At 31.8% G+C, this 21,337-nt stretch overlaps 1 protein-coding gene across 1 annotated transcript in view; it reads right to left on the bottom strand.

Moving 5' to 3' along the window:
• Positions 1 to 242: 242 nt before the first annotated feature.
• LOC150094706 (cell adhesion molecule Dscam1-like) overlaps positions 243 to 21,337 on the bottom strand; it is a 211,049-nt gene continuing 189,954 nt past the window's right edge. The window contains exons 5-15 of the mRNA XM_090411640.1: positions 17,739 to 17,886; positions 17,481 to 17,629; positions 14,807 to 14,938; positions 13,899 to 14,063; positions 11,677 to 11,747; positions 10,077 to 10,314; positions 8,530 to 8,628; positions 7,875 to 8,063; positions 7,003 to 7,146; positions 6,667 to 6,860; positions 243 to 4,972 (exon numbers count right to left, since the gene is read on the bottom strand). Coding sequence (XP_090267766.1) covers positions 4,886 to 4,972; positions 6,667 to 6,860; positions 7,003 to 7,146; positions 7,875 to 8,063; positions 8,530 to 8,628; positions 10,077 to 10,314; positions 11,677 to 11,747; positions 13,899 to 14,063; positions 14,807 to 14,938; positions 17,481 to 17,629; positions 17,739 to 17,886 — 1,616 coding nt within the window. The 3' untranslated portion in view covers positions 243 to 4,885. The remainder of the gene's footprint in view (positions 4,973 to 6,666; positions 6,861 to 7,002; positions 7,147 to 7,874; positions 8,064 to 8,529; positions 8,629 to 10,076; positions 10,315 to 11,676; positions 11,748 to 13,898; positions 14,064 to 14,806; positions 14,939 to 17,480; positions 17,630 to 17,738; positions 17,887 to 21,337) is intronic.

Below are 21,337 nucleotides of genomic sequence, written 5' to 3'. Positions count from 1 at the left end.
TTATATTGTTTTATATTTATATTTATAAATTATATAAATAAAATATGCATTTTAAAACTTTTTGCTGATATGATTGTTACTGAAAAGGAAATGTATACAATTATGGGAAATCTATTTTAAAAGAAAACTGTGTGTGATTTCAAAATAAATCAAAACAAAACAAAATTTTGGTAAGATATTTATTTTAACACAATGAATAGAACAAACAGAGCTCTAAAGTGCACTTTTCCATTCGCTTCATTTTGTAGGAAACAGAGAGAGAGAGAGAGAGAGAGGAGAGAGAAAAACAGAAAGTTCTAATAATAACTATTTCGACTATATCTACAATTAATAAAATACCGAGGGACTTAATATAGAAAGAATCATTCACATAAGAATTCACAAAAATTACAACTTGTAGTTATCACATGGAAATTAATTTCTTAAAATATTATAAATAATAATTATCGACAATCAAAATTATAATTATTAATCTGACTGTAGTTATAATTGTCATTATTATTATTACTAATAACAAATTTGACATCCGCCATGCCGTATTTTACAAACATGAGGTAACTCTTGTAGTTCACATAATTAAATATCAATAAAAGAATGATACCCAATGATTACAATTCCCCTATACGAGGCTCGAACAGATTAAAATTTAAATTTTAATAATAAGAAGGAATAATTTGGAAAAAGCATGCTGATTCTCCTGGATGATGTATGGCACTGATATTTTTGTCCATGTGATGCTCCATAATTAGTCGCTGTCATTTGGCACTAAAGTTCTATATGGCATCATTTTGATATCATTTAACTATTTGTATATTTTACTTCCAAGTAGTTGAGTAATTACACCCAACAATTTAAAGAATGCTTTGAAATTACTGTTAATAGTAATCAGTGATTGAGTCTCTCTTTCTCTACTGGCTGTTGTCCCCGTCTAATGTCCAACACAATCTTTCATTCCATTTTAGACACTCAGTATTGAGATTCCTTAACGTTATCAAGTCAAAACACGAATATATAACTCTGTGAAAGTAACGATAAAAATTAATTAGATATGTCTTTAAGTTACCCGATTGGTTTTTAAAAACATTCTCTTATCTTCAGTCTACTAACATTCTGCAGCTTACAAATGTCAGTTGCTCAGTTAATTTTAGCACTGTATACGTTAAAAGGCATAATGAACTGGCTTCCTGGGTAATTTTTTGTTTTAAGCACCATCGAAATGCTACATCTAACTCGTCTTTTTAAGAAACGAAAACATTTAGCTGAACACATATCCAATCTTAGTGGTATCATTCTTTCTCAATCCATAATCTGACAAAGATTATACAAAAGATAATAATACGACATTCTTAATTGTAAGAATTTCATACACTGACAATCATCTTAGTACAGATGCATATTATTCTACACTAATAATGATAAAATATAGTACATAGAAACTGGTATAATATAGAAACTGTGCACTTTATGAACTGGCCTGTAAACAATCGTTTAAATGACATTCAAAAGCCTATTTCATAAGTATTCCAAAGTCAGAATCACCCAGAGTCATAAAACTGACTGGCATATCTCACAATGAACAATAATTCATTCAAGCTACATTACAAATACTACAAACTGCACAAACAATTACAAGCAAATTATTATACAGATCAATTACAGAATTTCAACATTTTTTTAATATAAAGTTCTAAACAATTTTATATTCTTATTTTATTATTACATACCCAACAACTGCATACTTTTATGAATATTGTAAGTACAATTGTAAGAACCGAAATGTTAATACATAGGAAATTTAAATGTACAAATAATAATTATACAGGAATGGATGGATCAGTTTACTTAAGAAAAGTATGTCGATTTTTTTTTCGGTGTATTACGCCTTCTCAAAAATTAAAAATTTCCAGAGAACACATTTCTTTGTAGTATTTGCAGTAATTGATGCAGTTAATGTTATTACCTAAATGGACTTAAGTCTCCTGGAGGGGAGAGATGAAATGATGATAATAAAATATTAAAAAAAAATATTTTTTTTAAACTATTAAAAAATAAAATCATAACTACTGAAAATAAACATAATGGGGGTTCTTGAGAAATTATAACACAAATCAACATGTCGCATGGATATTGTTATACGTGATTAATGAAATAAAAAAAATCAGAACTTAATTTACCGAAAAAAATTTAAGGCAAAAACTGTGTACAGCTTTTTTTTTTTTTTTACATTTTATTTTCTAATTCGTGGTATCCTAAACCTTGTTGCAACTATGAGGAAGGGAAATAAAAGTCTCAACTGATTTTAAAACTCTACAATGGAAAAACTTTACTATGGAAATACTAAGCGTGACTGACATAATAACAAAATATTTTAATTACACTGATGTTAGAAGTGTTATATTAGAGCCATGTCTAGTTTAAATAGCATTAGAAGATACCAACTAACCAAATAACATCGTTCACATGCTGAAACATCAATACAAATGCAAAGCTTTTATTTTAATAAGTCAACCTACGGTACCAATGTACTATAAGTAAGTTTAAAAGTGGGTGGGAGTTATAAAAATCCCCCTGAATCACACACACACACACACACACACACACACACACACACACACACACACACACACACACACACACACACACACACAGAGAGAGAGAGAGAGATTTTGTCCTCACTGTATTTGATGTACACAAATAGACTTCTGTAGTTTTTCAAAAACGTCAAAGATACATGATAAAACATTTAAATCTCTTATTTCTGCTATTGTGATGGTCTATTTAAAACTCATAAGTTGCCTCTGATACAAAAAATTTGGACTTTTGCCGTATAGCTTAACTGCACAGTATCTTGCTTACTTGAGACTACCACTCTGTTTACTGGAGGCCTAAAGTCGATTACAAACATTTCATGCCTGATCTTAAAATAAAGGTTTACGAATTATCTAACCTTAACCCAAGGTTAAGGTTATATATCACAAATATACTTCCGCAAATATCTCCTGCTATAAAATCATTCAGATAAAAAGAGAGATAGAGAGAGAATGATAGCTATTTAGAGAATCATCGACCAGCAAGACTCCAGATTTTTCTATAGACCCTCAAAATAGTTAGGAAGGAGAAATGTTAAGTATTTTACTATTTATCCTTAATACCATAGCAAAGAACCACATAACCTTAGCTACTTATACGTCACATGGGCAAAATGGCTTTCTTTCTCTCTCTCTTGCTTTTTTTTTTAAAGTGGGTGCTGTTGTAATCTAAAAGTGATAAATAACCTGCTCTAACTTACCTATGATAAAATAATAGAACAGCTGTTCATTTAAGCATAAGGGGTTCAATACTTTATAATTCTCCTCATAACAGGAGCGCCTTATGAGATATCTTTGTAAGGTCTTTTAACTGAAGGCCGGTTATCGCTTCATACATCAATGTCTGTTTTTATTTATTTTTATTTTTTTATTATTATCCTGTAAAGGGACAAACAGGCTGCAATCACACATGCAATTAACATACATAATACACAAGTCATGTAGTTTTTAGGCCGTAGTTCCATATAAAACCAATCCTTCTCTCTTTATCAACTGAAGTTTCCTATTCTAATTCTAACACAGATGGGGCTTATGATCGAAAGATAAAAATATTATATTTGCATGCGTTGTTAATTGCTGTGAACTGTTTGTTGGTTAGTTGTTATACGGCGATAAATATAAATATATATGGTGATAGATGAATGCTAATATAAGTAACAAAACACCGGTATAAATGAAATATTTATGTATTATATCAACTGTGATTAGTATCTCAATAGTTAAATGCCAGTGTAGAGTCTACGCTATGAAAGAAGATAGTTTAATTTTTTAAGCTAATATGTTAGATAACAATATATTCGTCAGGAAGCAATTTCTACTATTACTATGTGACTGCAGCAATTTTTTTGTAAATAATTACATGAGCATACTTATGTATTTGAGCAAATTAGACAATATACAACACATCCGTGCGAATGCAGACGTTAGGTCTAATAGCAAACAGAAACTCTAAATAGGTGTTCGATTTTCAGGAAAACGCGATACCACCCAAAACGGAATTTCAAAATTTAACTTTATTCATGTGGTTTTAGAAAAAATCAGGAAAACGAAAGAAATTAGGGCAGATGCAGAACATGGACATAAATTTACTGCGAAATTCAAATAATGAAATAAGAGCTACTAGCTATTAAGTAAAACATTGTTAAAATGTCCTGAAACCAAAACAAAATCTCATTACTAATCCATCAAGTTCCTCTTGAATTTATAATTGCTGTTACCCTTGGATTTCTTACTCTCATTTAGTAGACGATATACCTTTTCTTAGGATTCCAATGAACATTCGCAATCTCACAATACTGCGTGTTTCATTTTCAATTTTAAGTTCTATTCTATCGCTTACCAAATAATAATATCATTTCGGCTCTCTAAGCCTCACATACAAAGTCTCTTTAACAAAGGTAGCTTTCGTTCTATCTATCATGTACGACAAGATTTGAGTTTTGTCTACCTCTCTATTGTAAAAGAAAGAGAGACAGTAATACTTTTTTTATTTGTTTGTTTGATTTACAAAGGACAAACACCTGAGGCACAGATCGCAGAACATATAAACTTTAAAGAAGTATTATAAAACACTTAAAACAAGCTCTCTTAAATAAATAGGGTTAGAATAGAACTCCTCTTATTACACAAACAGCTAGTTGAATATTCTACAATCATGAGCTAAGATCCTATGTCATTCGCCTAGGACATTTCACTTTTTTTTTTCTTGCGATTTCATTGAGATTCTTACACATGATAAACATTGTAAATGCATAACAAACGTATAAATCGACCCTTTGGCCATATAAACATGTGTATTACTGGACATCTGGATATTGATCTGGTCTTCCTTTTCGTCTGTTTTTCAAAGACTCTTCTCTTGGGTACGGATGCGGTGCGTCCCTCTGTAGTAAGGATAAAAATGAATTAATGAATGGTCTCTATTTCTAAGAAATTAATTATTGTTTCTAACAGGACACAATATTAAGAATTTATAAAAAATTATTACAATAAAATTTCATTGAAGATGATTTTTAATTAGCTTTTTTCGTGTTTTGGCTGATTCACAAAAGCTAACCCTACTTAACTTGTCTAATGTATAAATGCTACGTACGTTTAACGTTATACTGTGATCTACGAGACATTTTCTAAGTCATCAGTATGCATTTGTGGAATGTGATCTAACTGTTTAAATACTAGACTTCATTTTGACAAATAAATGTAATCAACAATTAAAAACATGGCAAATACGAAAGGGATAATAAAGTTCGTAGTACATTCTTGCAGTTGAATTTAGAAAGTTTGTTCAGATTATTTTGAATGCCATTCCATAATTTCTATTTAAACTAGTATTAGATATAATAACTCACATGCTCCTTTTATCAATATTTACAGAATGAAATCGGTAAGGGTGAAAATTCAATGCCAAAAACAGGTGAAAAACAATGTTTCACCTCCATGATCATAAGCATATGCATTTCGTATGCCAGTTTTGCGTAATTTTTCTCGAAACTAAGACCCTGCCTGGCTTATCCACGATATGAAATCCTACTCGGCAAGGAACTATATATTTCAAGAGAAATATGGAGGAATACCGCCGATATTCTGTAAGACGAACTAATAATTTATGTATATGAATATAAACTTATGCAGGCATTATCTATTGGTAGATCAAAAATTTCCTTTTCACTTCGGCGGAAACTTTTATTATGATAAGACTTTTGGATAAAGTTAAAATTGAGTTCAGTGAGTTAAGATTTCAGAGAAAACGTTATTGTCTTAGGATGAATTGCAGTTAACATAGCTGTTCTCACTACTGGACCGTAGTGAGAACAGAGAAAATAAAATTTGTTGTGTTACGATATTACATGTAGCTACAGGTTCGGCATCTTCTTAGAAGTTTATAGCCTCATTTCAAATAAGTATACAAATACGTATTAAAACTATGTTTTTGTGGAATTTCATACTCTAGCTACAGAATCAGCATAAACTGCATAATCCTGCAAAGATGATGAACCACATCAAACGTAACTGAAAAGAACTAATTATTTCATTCTATATACATCAGAAAATTTTATTTTATTCTACTTATAAATAATGAACTTGTTAAGTCCACGTACGTTTTATATACACTTGATAAAAAACTAATGTATGATAATTTTCCCCATTAATGTCACCTGAGTTCAGGGAGCAAGCATTATTCGTAAAGTGGCAACAGCACATTCTTGCAACTGATTCAGAAAAAATAGAATTAAAAAAAAAGCAATAGCTAACCAGATGCAATGAAGATAGTTGCATATATATGTGAACCTTTGCAGTCTACTCTATGCATTCACTTGAGATGTTAACTCTTTAATTAGTGATTCTTATACAACAGAATAAATGACTAAGGAAGACACGCGAGTAAGCTACGATTGTGCAGTTAGTAAGACAACCTACAACAGAAATGCATGCAAAATAAATGCTTGAAGTATTCGTTGTTTGCATGCAAGAGTTACTGTATAAAGAGAGCAGAAAACAACGCAAAATAAGCAAAGTGACAAACCATGTGACTACGAAGTGTGCTTATAGGATGAGATTATATTCAGATTCTTCTTACGGGAGGATTGAATGACTTTAACTCTTGACGAGGATCATCAGGATCTTCCGTTCGACATGGAATAGTTGCATAAGAGGCTAATGTAGAGGTTGCTGGAGTGCCCGGCTCAGGGTTGATGATAGGCCTAGCCTTGTCGATATCAATGTATCGCTGGGAGGATCCAGTGTATGTAAAGGGCTTAGAACCCTGAAGAGCTAAATGAAAACAAATTGATAAATTGTAATTATGTTTTTAACGGGTATTTTTTATAGTGAATGATTATAAAATATTTCCCATTATTCTTAATACTTTCTGTATAAGAAATATCTTAATAAAAGTTTCTTAAAACCCGTTTACCTCTTTCTAAATTGCTTCGAGCTCTAGACTTCTTGATGTAGATGACCGTAACCACTACAATTACCACGAACGCCATGATACATGCTATGACAGGGATGATCACAGACAAATCCATATAAAAGGGAACTCCAGCTATGTGGAAACCTACATAAGGAATTAAATGCAGTTGAGAAGTTTAAAAGTTACAGATGTGCAAGAAAATAATAATGGCGTAACATAATACAATTAGAGACTGACAATAAAATATTTTCAATTAAATATAGAATCATATTAATATATGCAATAATGTACATCTATCAAGTGCCTTGAGTACGGAACTCTTTGCAAATGATCTTTATGGCTAAGCATGATATGTCTAATTAGTTTTAAATAAATGATTTTCGACCATGTCATGTTTACGTGTATTATAGGCAATGCTTCTATTTTTGTGATAATTCATTCCATGAAATATGGTAAACCTATAATACGCTGTAATTTAGTTATGAAGTCTTGCGCTCAATGATACCGTACATGTTTATATATTTTTTCCAATGGTACTGGATAACAATACTAATTATCAACTAGAATAAAAGCTAATTGTGATCGTCATGGTAAGCTTTTAATTAAAAAATGCATATGAAAAATCATTGCAGTCGGCAGTACCGAAAATAATGTTGATGAAACTGATATAAATAATTATTCGATGTCTGATGTGGCTTAAGTCTTATGTACGGCCTGTAGAGCAGCTGAGTTTCCGATTTATCCAACCACTCATAGTAATAATACTAATGTGCTATACTTGACAGCTTTTCGTGGGTAGGATTCTAATGAAAAACTAAAAAAAAATGAATCTACTTTCATAGGAAAATCAAGCACGTTTGAAATCTACTTACCGGTTGAACTTGTTTTTACGGTTAGAATATCACCAGCTTCTCCATTGCCATACTGATTGGACGCAGTTATGTACATTTTGTACATAGTTCCACTTTCCAGGCCGGTCACAGTGAACTTGTTTTGACTGGATGCTATTATAGGAATGTGATACCAGTCACCGGTGTCTTTCCTGTAGTGTAGTGTATAACCTGTGAATAAAAATATTTTTTGAAAAGTTGAAACGTTCCGTGTTTATTATATTATAATAGAATAATGTATTACATTCCATTATAATAATGGCAGAAAGTAATTAATAATTGAGCAAGAAATGGGTCACATTTTATTTAATTGTCTGTTTAAGGAGAATTCAAGGTATTGAAATGCACTCTGCAATCTGGATTTTGATAAATATAAGTAAGTTTACAATGCATAATCTACCAACTAATCAACTGAATTATTAAAAATATCTTTTTAAAATATTTTTTAAATTAATAATTATTAACTGTCAAATTTAGTCAGGGAAATGAATAAAAATACTATAAGCAAAATGTCGGGCATTTTTTAAAGACATTTTAAGGAATTTTGATTAAAAAAAATTAATTACCTATAAAAATTCGCTTAATATAAAGGCCGATATACTCTATTTCAGAATTAGAAAAAGCCATTTATACTAACCTGTCACTGGAACATTTCGAGCTGGACTATCACCCCATTTCAGACTAACTGCTGAATCTGAAGACGACATGAGTGCTAGTGGAGGTGGAAGAGGCACATCTAAAAAAAATCATTTTTTTGAGAATCTTTTTTTTTCCTTACAAATATTCTCATATTTTTATGAGAAATCAAAATTTCTTAAAAAGTAGCAAACAATCAAGTTTTAGACAAAATAAAACAAGAAGTATTACAGAAATTATTTACTGCAAACCCAAACACCTTTTTACCAATCATTGAGAGAGAGAGATTGGGTTTCAAACTAAAATCATATTATTCCATAAAAATCGAGATTTAAATAAATCTTAAGAAATGCTAAAGAATGGAGAATGATTAGGACTGGAAGTTCACAAACTTCAATAATCAGCACCAAGATATTTTATTTCCTTTAGCAATATCAACCAGAAGACAGTGGATTTAACTTCTGAGCTGCTGTCATATCGGGCACTTACGCCGTGAAAATAACTTTCTGTACCTGTATTCAGTGGAATAAACACGAAACCACTATGCTAAGCTCCTTAACCCTTAATATACAAAGACGTCTGTGACACGTCTTTTGTTTATTGCACCAAAATTGATTTTGAAATTTGGTTTCAAATATAAATACAACCGAATATAGACGCTAGACAATCTTGTGCCTATTTCCTTTCAGCCGAGAAAAGTTGTCAACGGCGTGTATCGGCTATTTCATTTGCGTTTGCACAAATTCATCATTATTTTTCAAATAATGATGAATTTGATCCAGCAAATCACCCTCGCCCAAAAAATTGGCAGAAAAATGACCACTTTCTGATTTTTAATTGGTACGTTAAGGGGTTAAACAACAACCAGCTTTTAGCAGGGACATTCAGATCATTGCAGTGAATATGGCACAGCCTTTACGAGTAGTTCATCAACGAAACACAGTCAAGTACAATCCACCTCACCGAGTCAGAATAGAAATTAGAATTGTTAATCCAATCTCAGTGAAATGAGATTCATGAATTCTGACTTTTATATATTTTGATATAACAACATTAACTTTCACTTTTTGCAACTTTTCTTCCTTCACATCCCTTCTCTCTCTCTCTCTCTCACACACACACACACAACACACAAACTTTATTTTTGAAGCCATATGGAAAGAAATAATTTTAAGTTTAAAGTCGAATACAGACAATTTTATCCAGATGCAGTTAAATCTGTTTTTTTAAGTAAAACGACCAAGTTCTGAATAAAAATTGTTAAGGTATTTAGATATTGACATTCTTACTAAAATTAAAAGCCATAAATAATTATTTAGATGATGTTTTGAAAGATGCACATAATCACACACGCTTCACATTTAGAAATTACAAATAATCGCAGATTTGGAAATTTTTGAATTATATTTTTATAAGAACGGACATGCTTCTATTCATAAAACGTATATTATCAGCTGTAAAGTTTCACGTATGCGTCATTTTCAAATCACCCAAAACTCTCATATACGACTACAATCAAACCAGTTATCAAACTAAATAAATACATACCTCCATCTAAAGTTTTAGCAACCATTTCTTGGGAAGGTGGTCCAGTTCCAGCACTGTTATAAGCCTTCACTACAATATTGTACTTCGTTGACTTCATGAGGTTAGTGAGCATGAACTCGTGAGTGTCATTAGCAGCATTATCAACTGTTTTAAAGGAGTAAGGATGAGTAGAACCTTCTACTTTATAACCTATGAAATAGCCTCTCAGCTCTCCATTCCAATGTTCTAGTGGAGGAGGCTGTAATGATAAAGGAAAAAAAAACACAGTAAAATTACGATGGCAATAATTCATCTAAGTGTCAATAAAATATTTATGTATTTTTCAACAAACACGAAATGATTAACAGCAAGTATAAAAGTGATTTCATAAATTGAAATAAATTTACCAATGAATAATCAATATATCATTACACACGGAGAAAGAACTGACATAAGTAATATTCCAATATCAATCAGCTCGCAATAATAAAGTCATTTTTATTAAACAGTGTACTTTATTATAAGACATAAAATACAAAAAAGTACATAAATAAAGAAAACTTGCTGTACTTTACTTTATTTAACTTTTTTAAAAAAATTTCAATATTTTCGAGGATATAAATAAATAAATAAATCTGCTAGCGCCTTTTATTCCACAAAAGAAGTGGGCCTTTTAGCCCTATCTAACTTTTCCAATATCGCGTGGTTTGTAATAATAACACAGATCATTGTTTAGATAAATAATCAGATCATCAGATTATTTATTGAAAATTAATCTGTGTTATCAAAACAGAAATAAAATATCCGACAAAATAAGAAAATGCAATGTTAAAATTTGTTATGTGCGTAAATTTCTTTCATTTATTTATATAAATAAAATAAATTTATGCACATAATAATAAGTATTAAATAATAAGAAATCGTGAAATGAAGCCAGAATAATGAGATTTTCAGGTTAAGCATTTTATAACGGAGAAAATTAATATTACGTTAATGACTTCTAATAAGGATGCAATGGAATAAAGAATATGATATAAACTTATCTCGTCACACCCTTAATTTTATTTATGTATTATACATCCCAATGATATTTCTCGCTTTGTTTAATTTCATTTTTATTAACTTTCTGAATGCGATCTTAGCCCAAGATTATAGGTCAGTGGAAAACAGGCACGAGCACAACAGCACGTTGTGAGAGTTCATTGCACCGAAGAATCTCATCGATTTACTCGCATCGTACTCTTCCTGTCTTTAGGGAAAGCATACGAGGATAATTTCATGGTAGACAATCGTTACTTGTCTGTCATGGAATTTGCGCTAAGACATTTTGCAGTAAAGTGATTTCTGGTTAAGACATGGCTAATGGTATTGCTAATGATTTATTTCAATTAAGCAGAATGGAAATATCCTTTAAATATCTTAATTTTTAATAAAGAAATAATTATTTCTTAAAACAGCTCATGACTTTTCATATGTCAGGCTACATAAATCCCTCTGGTCAAATTTTGATCAGAGGAATTGCCGAATCTACTTTTCCACAAAACATCGTAATATCGAGTGACAATATATTCATTACTCATTAATAGAATACATGGATTTACTATTGAGCATTATTACCCACCTTCCATGTGACAAGAATCGATCCAGATCCTTTTGATTCTATCCAAACATCAGTAGGTGGTCCGCGTGGTTCTGTAATACAAAACAGAGAACTATTTACTGAATATTCAAATAAATTTCATTAATCAATTACATCATTGCATAAAAGCAATGCAAACTTGCTTACATTTGTTATAGAAGGAGCACAACAAAGTCTATTTCCCCTCAGGGTTTTAATAAAGTACATCATAATTTTCGTTAAAAAGATGCACATAAAATGCATCAAAGCATTACCAAGCTTTAAACAAAGTAGAATCAAATATATTGATTAAATCACTGAAAAACGTAGCCTACATTATAGCCATTCAAATCCGAGTAGTCAGCTGATAAGCCTCTGAAATAAATAATAAAATTAATTTCAGAGATTGAAGCTAGACTTGTGTGTTCTTTGGCTGGTTTGACTATGTGGATATAATCCTGTTTTGGGGGTAATGAGTCACCAACAATGATTCATGTTTCCTAATCTACTTTGCAAAGTATTGAAAAGAGTTTTCTTTCTTAATTTATTTTCTAAGTTATTTATTATTATTTAATTTTTTAAATGGCAAAATTTGCTACCGAAGCATTAATCTATTATATCATATGAGAGATTTCCTAACTTATATCATAAACGTTGATCTTCTTACTATTCTCCAGCGAGATGAGAACAACCTTTAAAACGTGAATGATACTAAACTTAGCCCTGTCTTATTTCTCACAAGAGGGATCTTATTTTCCTTTCTCATTATCTTTATTGATTCCCGGATCCAGATGTTTCTTCTTGTGTTGATTCTTAGGCCTTCTCAGCTTGCAAAAACTTGTGTCCTTTTCCACTGAAGACGTTATTTCTCACCTGTAGAATTGCTGTATAAATTAAAAAACTCCTCCGATAATATATTAAAATGCTTAATGCTATCGAGAAAAGGGCAATCCGGTTAACATACAACAGACTGACTCCAACCCCTTCTCAGAGACATCCTCTTTCTAACTTATACTCCTTCCGTATGTATTTCATTTCACTGTGTTGCCGAGCTGGTCACCATACATGCACGATTTTCCTTTAACCTCTTATAACTATTATTATTTGTTTGTATACAGCCGTACACAATCCAACTTTGATTTTATAGAATCATCTTCTTGTCCTCGTTTTTCGTTCCATTTAGCTGTGTTTCTTTTAAACAAATATAATCTTATTGTTTATTTCAAGACTCTTGACTGTTCAAGACAAAACATATCAGCAGGTTCTTCTTTCTAATTAGTCACTGTGTCTATGACGAAAGGCGGCTTATCTAAGGAACCACTTTTAATACTACGTAGTGATATGACATATCACTACGTAGTCATTGTCAGAGCGAGAAGTTGTAAGGGTATTCTTTCGATATGAACCTTCAACCAACAATTCAGACTTAAACAATTAAACAGTTTAAATTTTAGAGAAAAAAATATTTAGCAAATATCGCAAAGTAATGCAGATTCCAGCTCAACAAGGATTATTTTATAATGAATATAAATAAAAGAAATTAGGTTAGGTATTTTATAGTTCATAAAATCAGCTTAATACTCACAGTGAGTAAACTTCATGTAATCGTATAATTTTCTGTAAGAAAAAAAAACAAGCTCGCCAGATTCATTCTGATAATGTGATAAAGTCATTAATCGCAGCATTGAAATTCATTTATTGCTATTAATTGTTCCAAAATCCATCGCGTTCAGAGTTTCCTGGGTGCCTTTCACGGTACTAAAAGAATAGTCATTATCACTGTCCTAATTGTATCAAAATTCTAACTGTATTATACTTCATAACAATCAATGTTTCCAACTATTCGAAACATTTTATTGTTGCAAAAAATATGCAAAGCATTACTTGTTAAGGATATTATTTCTGCTTCTATGTGTTTTCCTCATAGTTTTTGCCGTTTTCCTTCGATGAAAACCTAAATTTTAAGAGAGAAATTTATTGCATTTCTTTATGAAGCTGTTTAACTCCATTAAACTGAAAAGCTCATATACAATTTCCTCGCACCCAATAAATTTCAACTAGGTCTTCTTTCTTTCCCAATGATGGTGATTCCAGCTGACTGATTAGATCTGCAATTTTCAGAACTTTTAATGACTGATCCATGGCAAGTTCATTTTGACTTTCCCCTTAAAAATACCGTATCAGTCAATCACATTAACTGACAGCTAAAGAACAAATATACTTACTTTCTTCGCCAGTTACAAAACGCAGTACTTCGGAAGGGTCTCCTTGTCCTATCCCATTTTCAGCAACAACAGTAACAGCATAAGGCGTTCCAGGTTGGAGATTCTCGATTACAACCGACGTATGGGTGCTTCCAACACTCTCTTCTAGAAGTCTGTGTGGGCCTCCTGTTAGAAAAGGTTTATTTAGTTAAAATGATTTCATTTAACAATTATTGAAATGTATAACGAAGTGGTGTGTGTTTATATATATATGAATTGCATCTACGAAAATTGTAAATCTAATGTGCGATAGGTTTACAAGCTTTCTTCTCCAGAATAGATAATCTATCTCCCCCTTCACTGCTGACTAAACGTAAACCTTTGCAATTTGCACCTCACTAAGTTTGATAATGGTTACTGCACCAGACCAGACTAGAAAAAGTCAAGCAACACAAACTTTCACAGACATCTATGCGACAGGAGAATTCAAACACACTGTCTGTTGGCTGGATAACAGGTTCATATGTTTTTAATCGTGTGCTATTAATCCGCGCGCATTTTGAAATTCAACTTGTAAAGCGAGTGCCACAATGCATAATTTTATTCACTATTAATGTAATTTATATGTATTTTATATTTATTGAAAAACTGAAGTTGGCAACTTCTGACTGACAAAATATATATTCTGAAGGAACAACATGAAATATTTTGCTAATAATTCACAAGCGTAGGAATTAATAGCAAATACCATGAAGGAATCATTCGTATTAAAAAATTACGTCCTCTACCACTATTTAAAAACTCAAATTAGCTTTATATTTAAATTATCAAATAATTAACATCTCAATTCTCTCAGTATTGAGATATCAGTTATTATTAATAATAATTTATTAGCATTATTACCTACCAAACAGATATTAAATACGCACCCCTGTCTCTCCAGTACTGCACGACGTATCTACTGATTTGACTGTTTCCTGAGTATGGTGGTGACCATCGGATGGTCACTTTCTGACTCGAAACTTCTTGAACTTTTACATCAAGTGGCTGAGCTGGCACTTCTAAAACATAAATGCAGACAACAATGTATAAAATATAAATTAACGGCTTTTATAAGATATATTTCAATAATACTATTAAATTTCAACACAATTCAGTAATATTCATGAGTGCATAGCGGTAGACAAGTTAGCATTCTGGCCCTACATTAATGATATGCGGGGAAGCCACCTTCAACATTATTAGCGGTATGGAATTGTTTTTACCAGTCGGAACTGGTGATTGGAGCCTGCGTATATGTATGTCAGTTGGTAGAGAAGCCATGGGATTGGAAAGACGAGTTGAACTCTGTTTATTACCCGAGACATCTTTATCAGGTCTATCTATCTATATATATATACACACACACACACATATAGATTCTGCTACCGATCAGGAACAGTCCGGCATATCTACTTGGAATGCCCAGTCAACATCCAATTAATCAGTTTGTCTCGGGAAACGGCAGCTCTCACCTGTGGTAGTCTTCATACAGAAGAGCAGTATTTAAATCGCGTCAATGCAGAGTCAAATAATCATTCATTCTGTAATTACTTCTTCATCACTGCTACAGCGGTAATATACAGCTTCTATCTCAGAGACATACAAGACCAGACAGCACAGCAACTTCACAGAGAGAGGCAGCTGACCAACTCCTTGCAGCCTTCAAACAAAAGGTGAGAAGTCGGATCCTACACGAGCAGGGCGACTGCATCATAGTCCACTTTCCAGCAGAGAAGTGTCATCATTTTCCCCCCCAAAGAAAGGGGAAAGAAAGATTTTTTGTGCTTAATAGTGCGAATCTTAATCAGCTGTCACTCTAATGTAAATAGATAATATTGTCCTATAGCAACTGTTATGTGCTTCCATGTAAGATTTTATGTTATTATACAGTATCATGTCAAAACTGTTAATGGCTTAAATTTAAAAAAAAAATGTAATTCACCTTATAACTGATATTTCGTGTAACATACTTCAACAAGAGCATGTAACCTCTCTGCCTGACTGCAGAGAACCAAAAACCGGTTAATGCTGTTCATAAGATTGTTATGTTTACAATAAAAAAAATATATATATATATATAATTCTCCATAAAATCAACTTCAATTCTTTCCGAAGTTATTTGTTTCATCTATATTTCTATGAAATAAATTGATAACTGTATACTTAAGAGTAACAAGTGGCAGCATCCTTCTCTCCACACTTCTTACCTGCACTGCCTAATCACACTACATGGATAGGACAGCACACTGTTCGTGAAAGAAAGGCCAAAAAGCATAAAAATAATCTTAATCGGGTCAAGCGTACGGGTTCTCTTCTTTGTGAAGTGATTTATTGTATTGAATTATAAATATTCGATGATAATCTAAGGGAATCTGCCAAACTAGCTGTCTCCCACTGGGTGACGAAGAACGTCTACCTAAAGACATTCAAAAACATCGATGCCATAGAGCGATTCGAACCTTCAAATTGTCGTTGAAGAGCAGGTAAATTATCAACTGCAGCAACCAGGATGGTTACTAAAAATACTACATTCGTTTAAGCAAAACAATATATTTATTTATCTAAATACAATTCCAAATTTCCAAAATAGATTTATTTTTTACTTACTTTTCTACTTATGGCAAAGAAAAGGAAAGCTATTTTTATCAATAAATATAAATGCTTCATTTATTCAATTAAAAGTCAGTTTTTGTACTGATTGCTTAAATTTATTATTGCTTTTGATTATTTTCATATTTCACATTGCAAAAATCTAAAAAGAAAAAAGAAACGCAGAAATGCCAGTGGCCTTCTTTTTATATAATCCCTATGCTATACCTTAAAAGATCTATGGGTTACTCATATACTTAAGGTTATAAACCTTACATGAATGGATAGATTGGCAAACAAGTATCAACAATCATAGATAGTGAGATTCATTTCCATTACTGTATGTTTCAAGAAAGCTTTACAAAAAAAAATTAAATTTAGCATTTCTTTCTTTGATTTCTTGAATATATTTATAACCAAATGATGTTTCTCGCACGAATTAATTCACTACTGAGGATTTACTATTCTTAACAGGTTCAGTTTCTTCGATTTTAGTTTTTCGTTTTTCAGAATGACTTTTAAAATATCTCATTTCCTTACCTTGCTGTGATTTACTTCATGGTTTGTTCCTGCTCTGTGAGACAGCATCTCTCTATAAGGGCTTAACAAATTTTCAAGAGTCTATGAACTTCTTGAATCTTCAAAGTTATTTCTATTTCTCTCTCTCCCATTTCTTTCAATTCTCTAGTAAGAGGCAAAGTCTCGAAATATGTTCATGATATCGGCTTATATCCAGATGCCCGTTTATGCTACATTAGCGATTAACATAGGAATAATAATCACACACACACACACACACTGAATGTCACAGTTCCTCGTTTTCAATGATAATTCTTCATCCATTAGTTGCATTGGCGTTCACTTACATTCATTCCAATGTTTTTACGATAGCCGAGTACCATATTTGACAAATAGGAAGGATAATATTTATCCATTAAGAATGAAACAATATACATTTATGAATTTTCTTACCTACTACTAACAATTTGACATTTCTTTCATCACTTCCGTATTCGTTCTTTGCGAGGCAACCATAAAGAGCTCCGTCTTTTCTTCCAGAGGCTCGTATTATCAGTTCAGAACTGACTCCTTTTTCTTGCTCTCTGTCAAATTTTTCTATTCTGAAATGAAAAAGATAAAAAAATAAAAATAATAATTTTTGGAAATAATAAGCTAGAACTATATAAGTAACATTTAATTGAAACAAATCTTTATTTCGGATGAGTGTACCTGGTTTGTTTGGAAAAATCCAGTGGTTTTTTGTCTTTAGTCCATTCAATAGTCAATGGTTTATCTCCTAGGGCCTCACATTTCAAATTGGCACTATCTCCACGACGAACTGACTGAACAGTAAATTTCTCTTCGAAGCGCGCAGGAACTGCAGAAAGAGAAAGAAAATGAATCATATTAATTTCTCATTTCTTTCGACTTCGAAAGAAATGAATGTGGTAAAGTGATGCATACTAATTAGGTAATTCAGTATGCCATAGTACCACATTTCATAAGGATCGCAGTGTGTATATGTGCATGCAAAGAATGGGCTGGAATTGTCTTACAAATGGCATTTTAGGATAACAGTGCTGAGCGATGATACCCATATGTGTAAACAGAAACTCGTCACGAAAAATGCTTAAGTACTTACAACGTTTATTTCGTTCATGGGTAAATATAATTACTTCTATATTGACTAGGCCGAAATGAATGACATTTAGTATTCAGGATCTATGTTATTTGTTAAGCTGTTTCATTTTAGTTTAAATAGGACCTTTTTTTGCTTTGCAAAATTATGTAGAATTCGAAATCTTTTCCTTCGATTTCCGATAAATAACGACATAAGTGCTTCTTTTTTAATAATTTATTGTAAATAATTATTACCAGATACGCATTGTTGCTCTTGTTAAGTAGAAAATATGATTTGCCATTTTATTGCAACAATGGAAGCTGCAAAGCATTTGTTTCATCAGCAGTAACTTCGAAAGCAGTTAATTATTAAACAGTTATTCTCAAACCCGGAATGTAAAAGGATAAGGTAGAACGGATTCTGACATATTATCCTTATGAAATATGAAGTATTGTAGATCCAATGAGTGAGTTGAATGCTGATATATTATTTTACAAGTAATACATTTTCTGTGCAAAGAAACAGGTAAATGAAATGTAACTCGCATAATTCTTTATGGGAACATTTATCAGAACTAATTATACTTGTCTGAATAATACTGATCCAAACGACGTTTGTATTACGAAAGTTTGAATTTAGAAAGGAGGATAAAACAGTGTGTTTGTTTAGATATCATTTATTCAAGAACTAGCAGTAAACTATTAATGATAGTAGTTAATTTGTTTTAATAGTGAAACAAAAATATGATTATGGACAATAGATTGAACCTGGCATAACAGATCATTTTGTTGTACACTAATCAGATCGCTTGTTGCACACGTAAAAATACTTTCATTTTCATTGCTGTAAACAGTCATAAAAATAAGTTATTTTTTATCAATAACTTTTATTGCGCACAATAATATTTGTTACGATTCAACTACCCGATGGGTTATTCGATTCATTAGATAAATGTGAAAGGAAAAGGTAAATTCATTAGGAAAATATGAAAGGCTGAATATTTCAACAAAATATTCTATCATAATAAAAGCATGTTTATTCAGTACTTTTCATTTCATTTCATTCTGAATTTTATGCTTCGTTAGAAAATGTATCATATTATTTTCTTCTGATGTCATGTGTTCATTTCCACAAAGCGTCTGCGAAATAACTCAACATAAAAAAGAGCCAAAATACCATGACTTCGTGTTCGTATCTGCACAAATTAAGTAGAATTCCAAAATAGATTACCACAGGCCTAGTGAGGGTTCAAAAATGAAAACCATGTAAATAGGATTAGAGTAAACATAAATTCGTGCATAACTAATTAATATTAGAAATATTTCAATGTTTGAAACATAATATAACACGAGAAATGCAGAACATGTCTGCTGTTGGTCTTGTGACATCATTCATGGTTGTCCACTAACAGCAGCGATCGTTTGTGGACATTTATCTTACTTCGGCGGATAGTTGATCAGGGGGCTCATGCTGAATCCTTAAAACTAAATTCAGCTACATTACTCCATCTGAGCGGATTCTTTGATATTCACTTGATATTTCAAGTCTCTGTGCTTTAAATTTGGATACTTTTGAAAGATACACGGTTTCTTACTTCCATAAACACCTGGTTCTATAACAGGCTGCGAGAATCCAGATTTCGACGAGAATATTTGTGGGATAGCCTAATTGTTTTAGGATGTAGCTTTTATTTCTGTTTATACGTTAATATTACACTTTTTGGCACAATTATGTAAATTATTAGAAACGTGGCAAAATAGATTTGGTCTGACACAAAAGTTTTGTTTTTTTTTTAGTTGGCTATCATACCATTCTGTTCTGCAATTTTAGAAAACGTGCCCTTCAGCTAATTTATTAAATTTAAATTTATTAAATTAATATTAAATTTTAATCCTAAAGGAAAAACAAACGGAAAACTGTTTTCCTAAAATGCCATTTTTCACAATTACCATTTCCAGTAAGATATGTAGAAATCGATGTTGCAAGATTAGCGTACATTTATCTTAATCTCTGACGTGTGTGTGTGTGTGTGTGTGTGTGTGTGTGAGGTCGATTAGTTTGTCAATTGGACTATACTAAATTCAAGATAGTCTGCCGAATGAAGGCTGACTTTTCCACTAACTGCGTTCTTGAATGTTCGATTTTTTTTAAATGTTGTCTAAATCACTGACAATATTTAAAAAAAAAGAGAATATAGTCTTCACTTGATTTATTTCAGTACATTGATACTGCTTTATTTCTATTTCAGTGCTCACTCTTCGTTTTCAAATCATAATCCTTCTCATATTCTCAAAATACAGCAGGTGACTCCTATTTGAGAGTTAAAATTATATCCATTTGGATTCGTTTTCTTATCAAAGTATCTCAACTATATTATAAATATATCTTCATTGTCTTTATCAGAAGAACAGTCTTTATTCCGAAAGGTCTCATTCGGAAAATGTTCCGATGATGGTCAGTCGACCGAAACGGTCCGCACCCCGTTAATGCTCTCCCCTACCCAAGTTTCCCCATAAGTAAACCCTTCCCATTCCCCCCCCCCCACCAAAAACAAAGCGCCCTTAAACACAATAATATGTATATATATTATTAATACAAAACCCGGGTTTCCAACTTTATTTTTTCCGCGTTATTTAACACTCCCCACGCTTCCTTCTTCCTCTTCTTCCCTCTCGTTTATAAACAACCTTCAGCAGGATCATGGAATTGGAAGACATCCTAGTATCAAAACAAGGTATGTACAAATTTTTCCATCTCTTTTATTCTGCTATAATTGCCTTCTATACTCACCCATAATGCCCTAAAATATATATACCCTTTTTTGAGTAATCATAGCCAATGTATTTACAATAAGGGACACTCCTAAACAAAAACAGGCTATAATAGCCGTAATTATAATAATAGTCTTTATTCATTTTTTTTTCTAAAGTAGTATATTAATTACTACGCTGAGTTTAAAAATCAGCCTCATGATGGATTAACATGAGGATTAAATGCGATATGGAGTTCACAGAACTCCATATTGCATTTACTCTTACACTGTTGCTGAAGTAAAACGATATAAACTCGAAGTCTGATATTCTTATTTTCAATATAATAAGAAAGTGAATGCTGATTCTCCATTTTTATTTTTCATGAAATTTCGTCCACTTTCCATATTAATGCGGATATTCACTTTGCCTCAAGATGTAAAATCACTGAAATATTC

The sequence above is a fragment of the Typopeltis vanoorti genome, chromosome 21, assembly GCF_054136105.1.
Source record: "Typopeltis vanoorti isolate ZY-2024b chromosome 21, IOZ_Tvanoo_1.0, whole genome shotgun sequence".
In the NCBI taxonomy this organism is placed as follows: domain Eukaryota; kingdom Metazoa; phylum Arthropoda; class Arachnida; order Uropygi; family Thelyphonidae; genus Typopeltis; species Typopeltis vanoorti.
The sequence above is the reverse complement of the archived record's forward strand: the minus strand, read 5'-3'. Positions and strand labels throughout refer to the sequence as shown.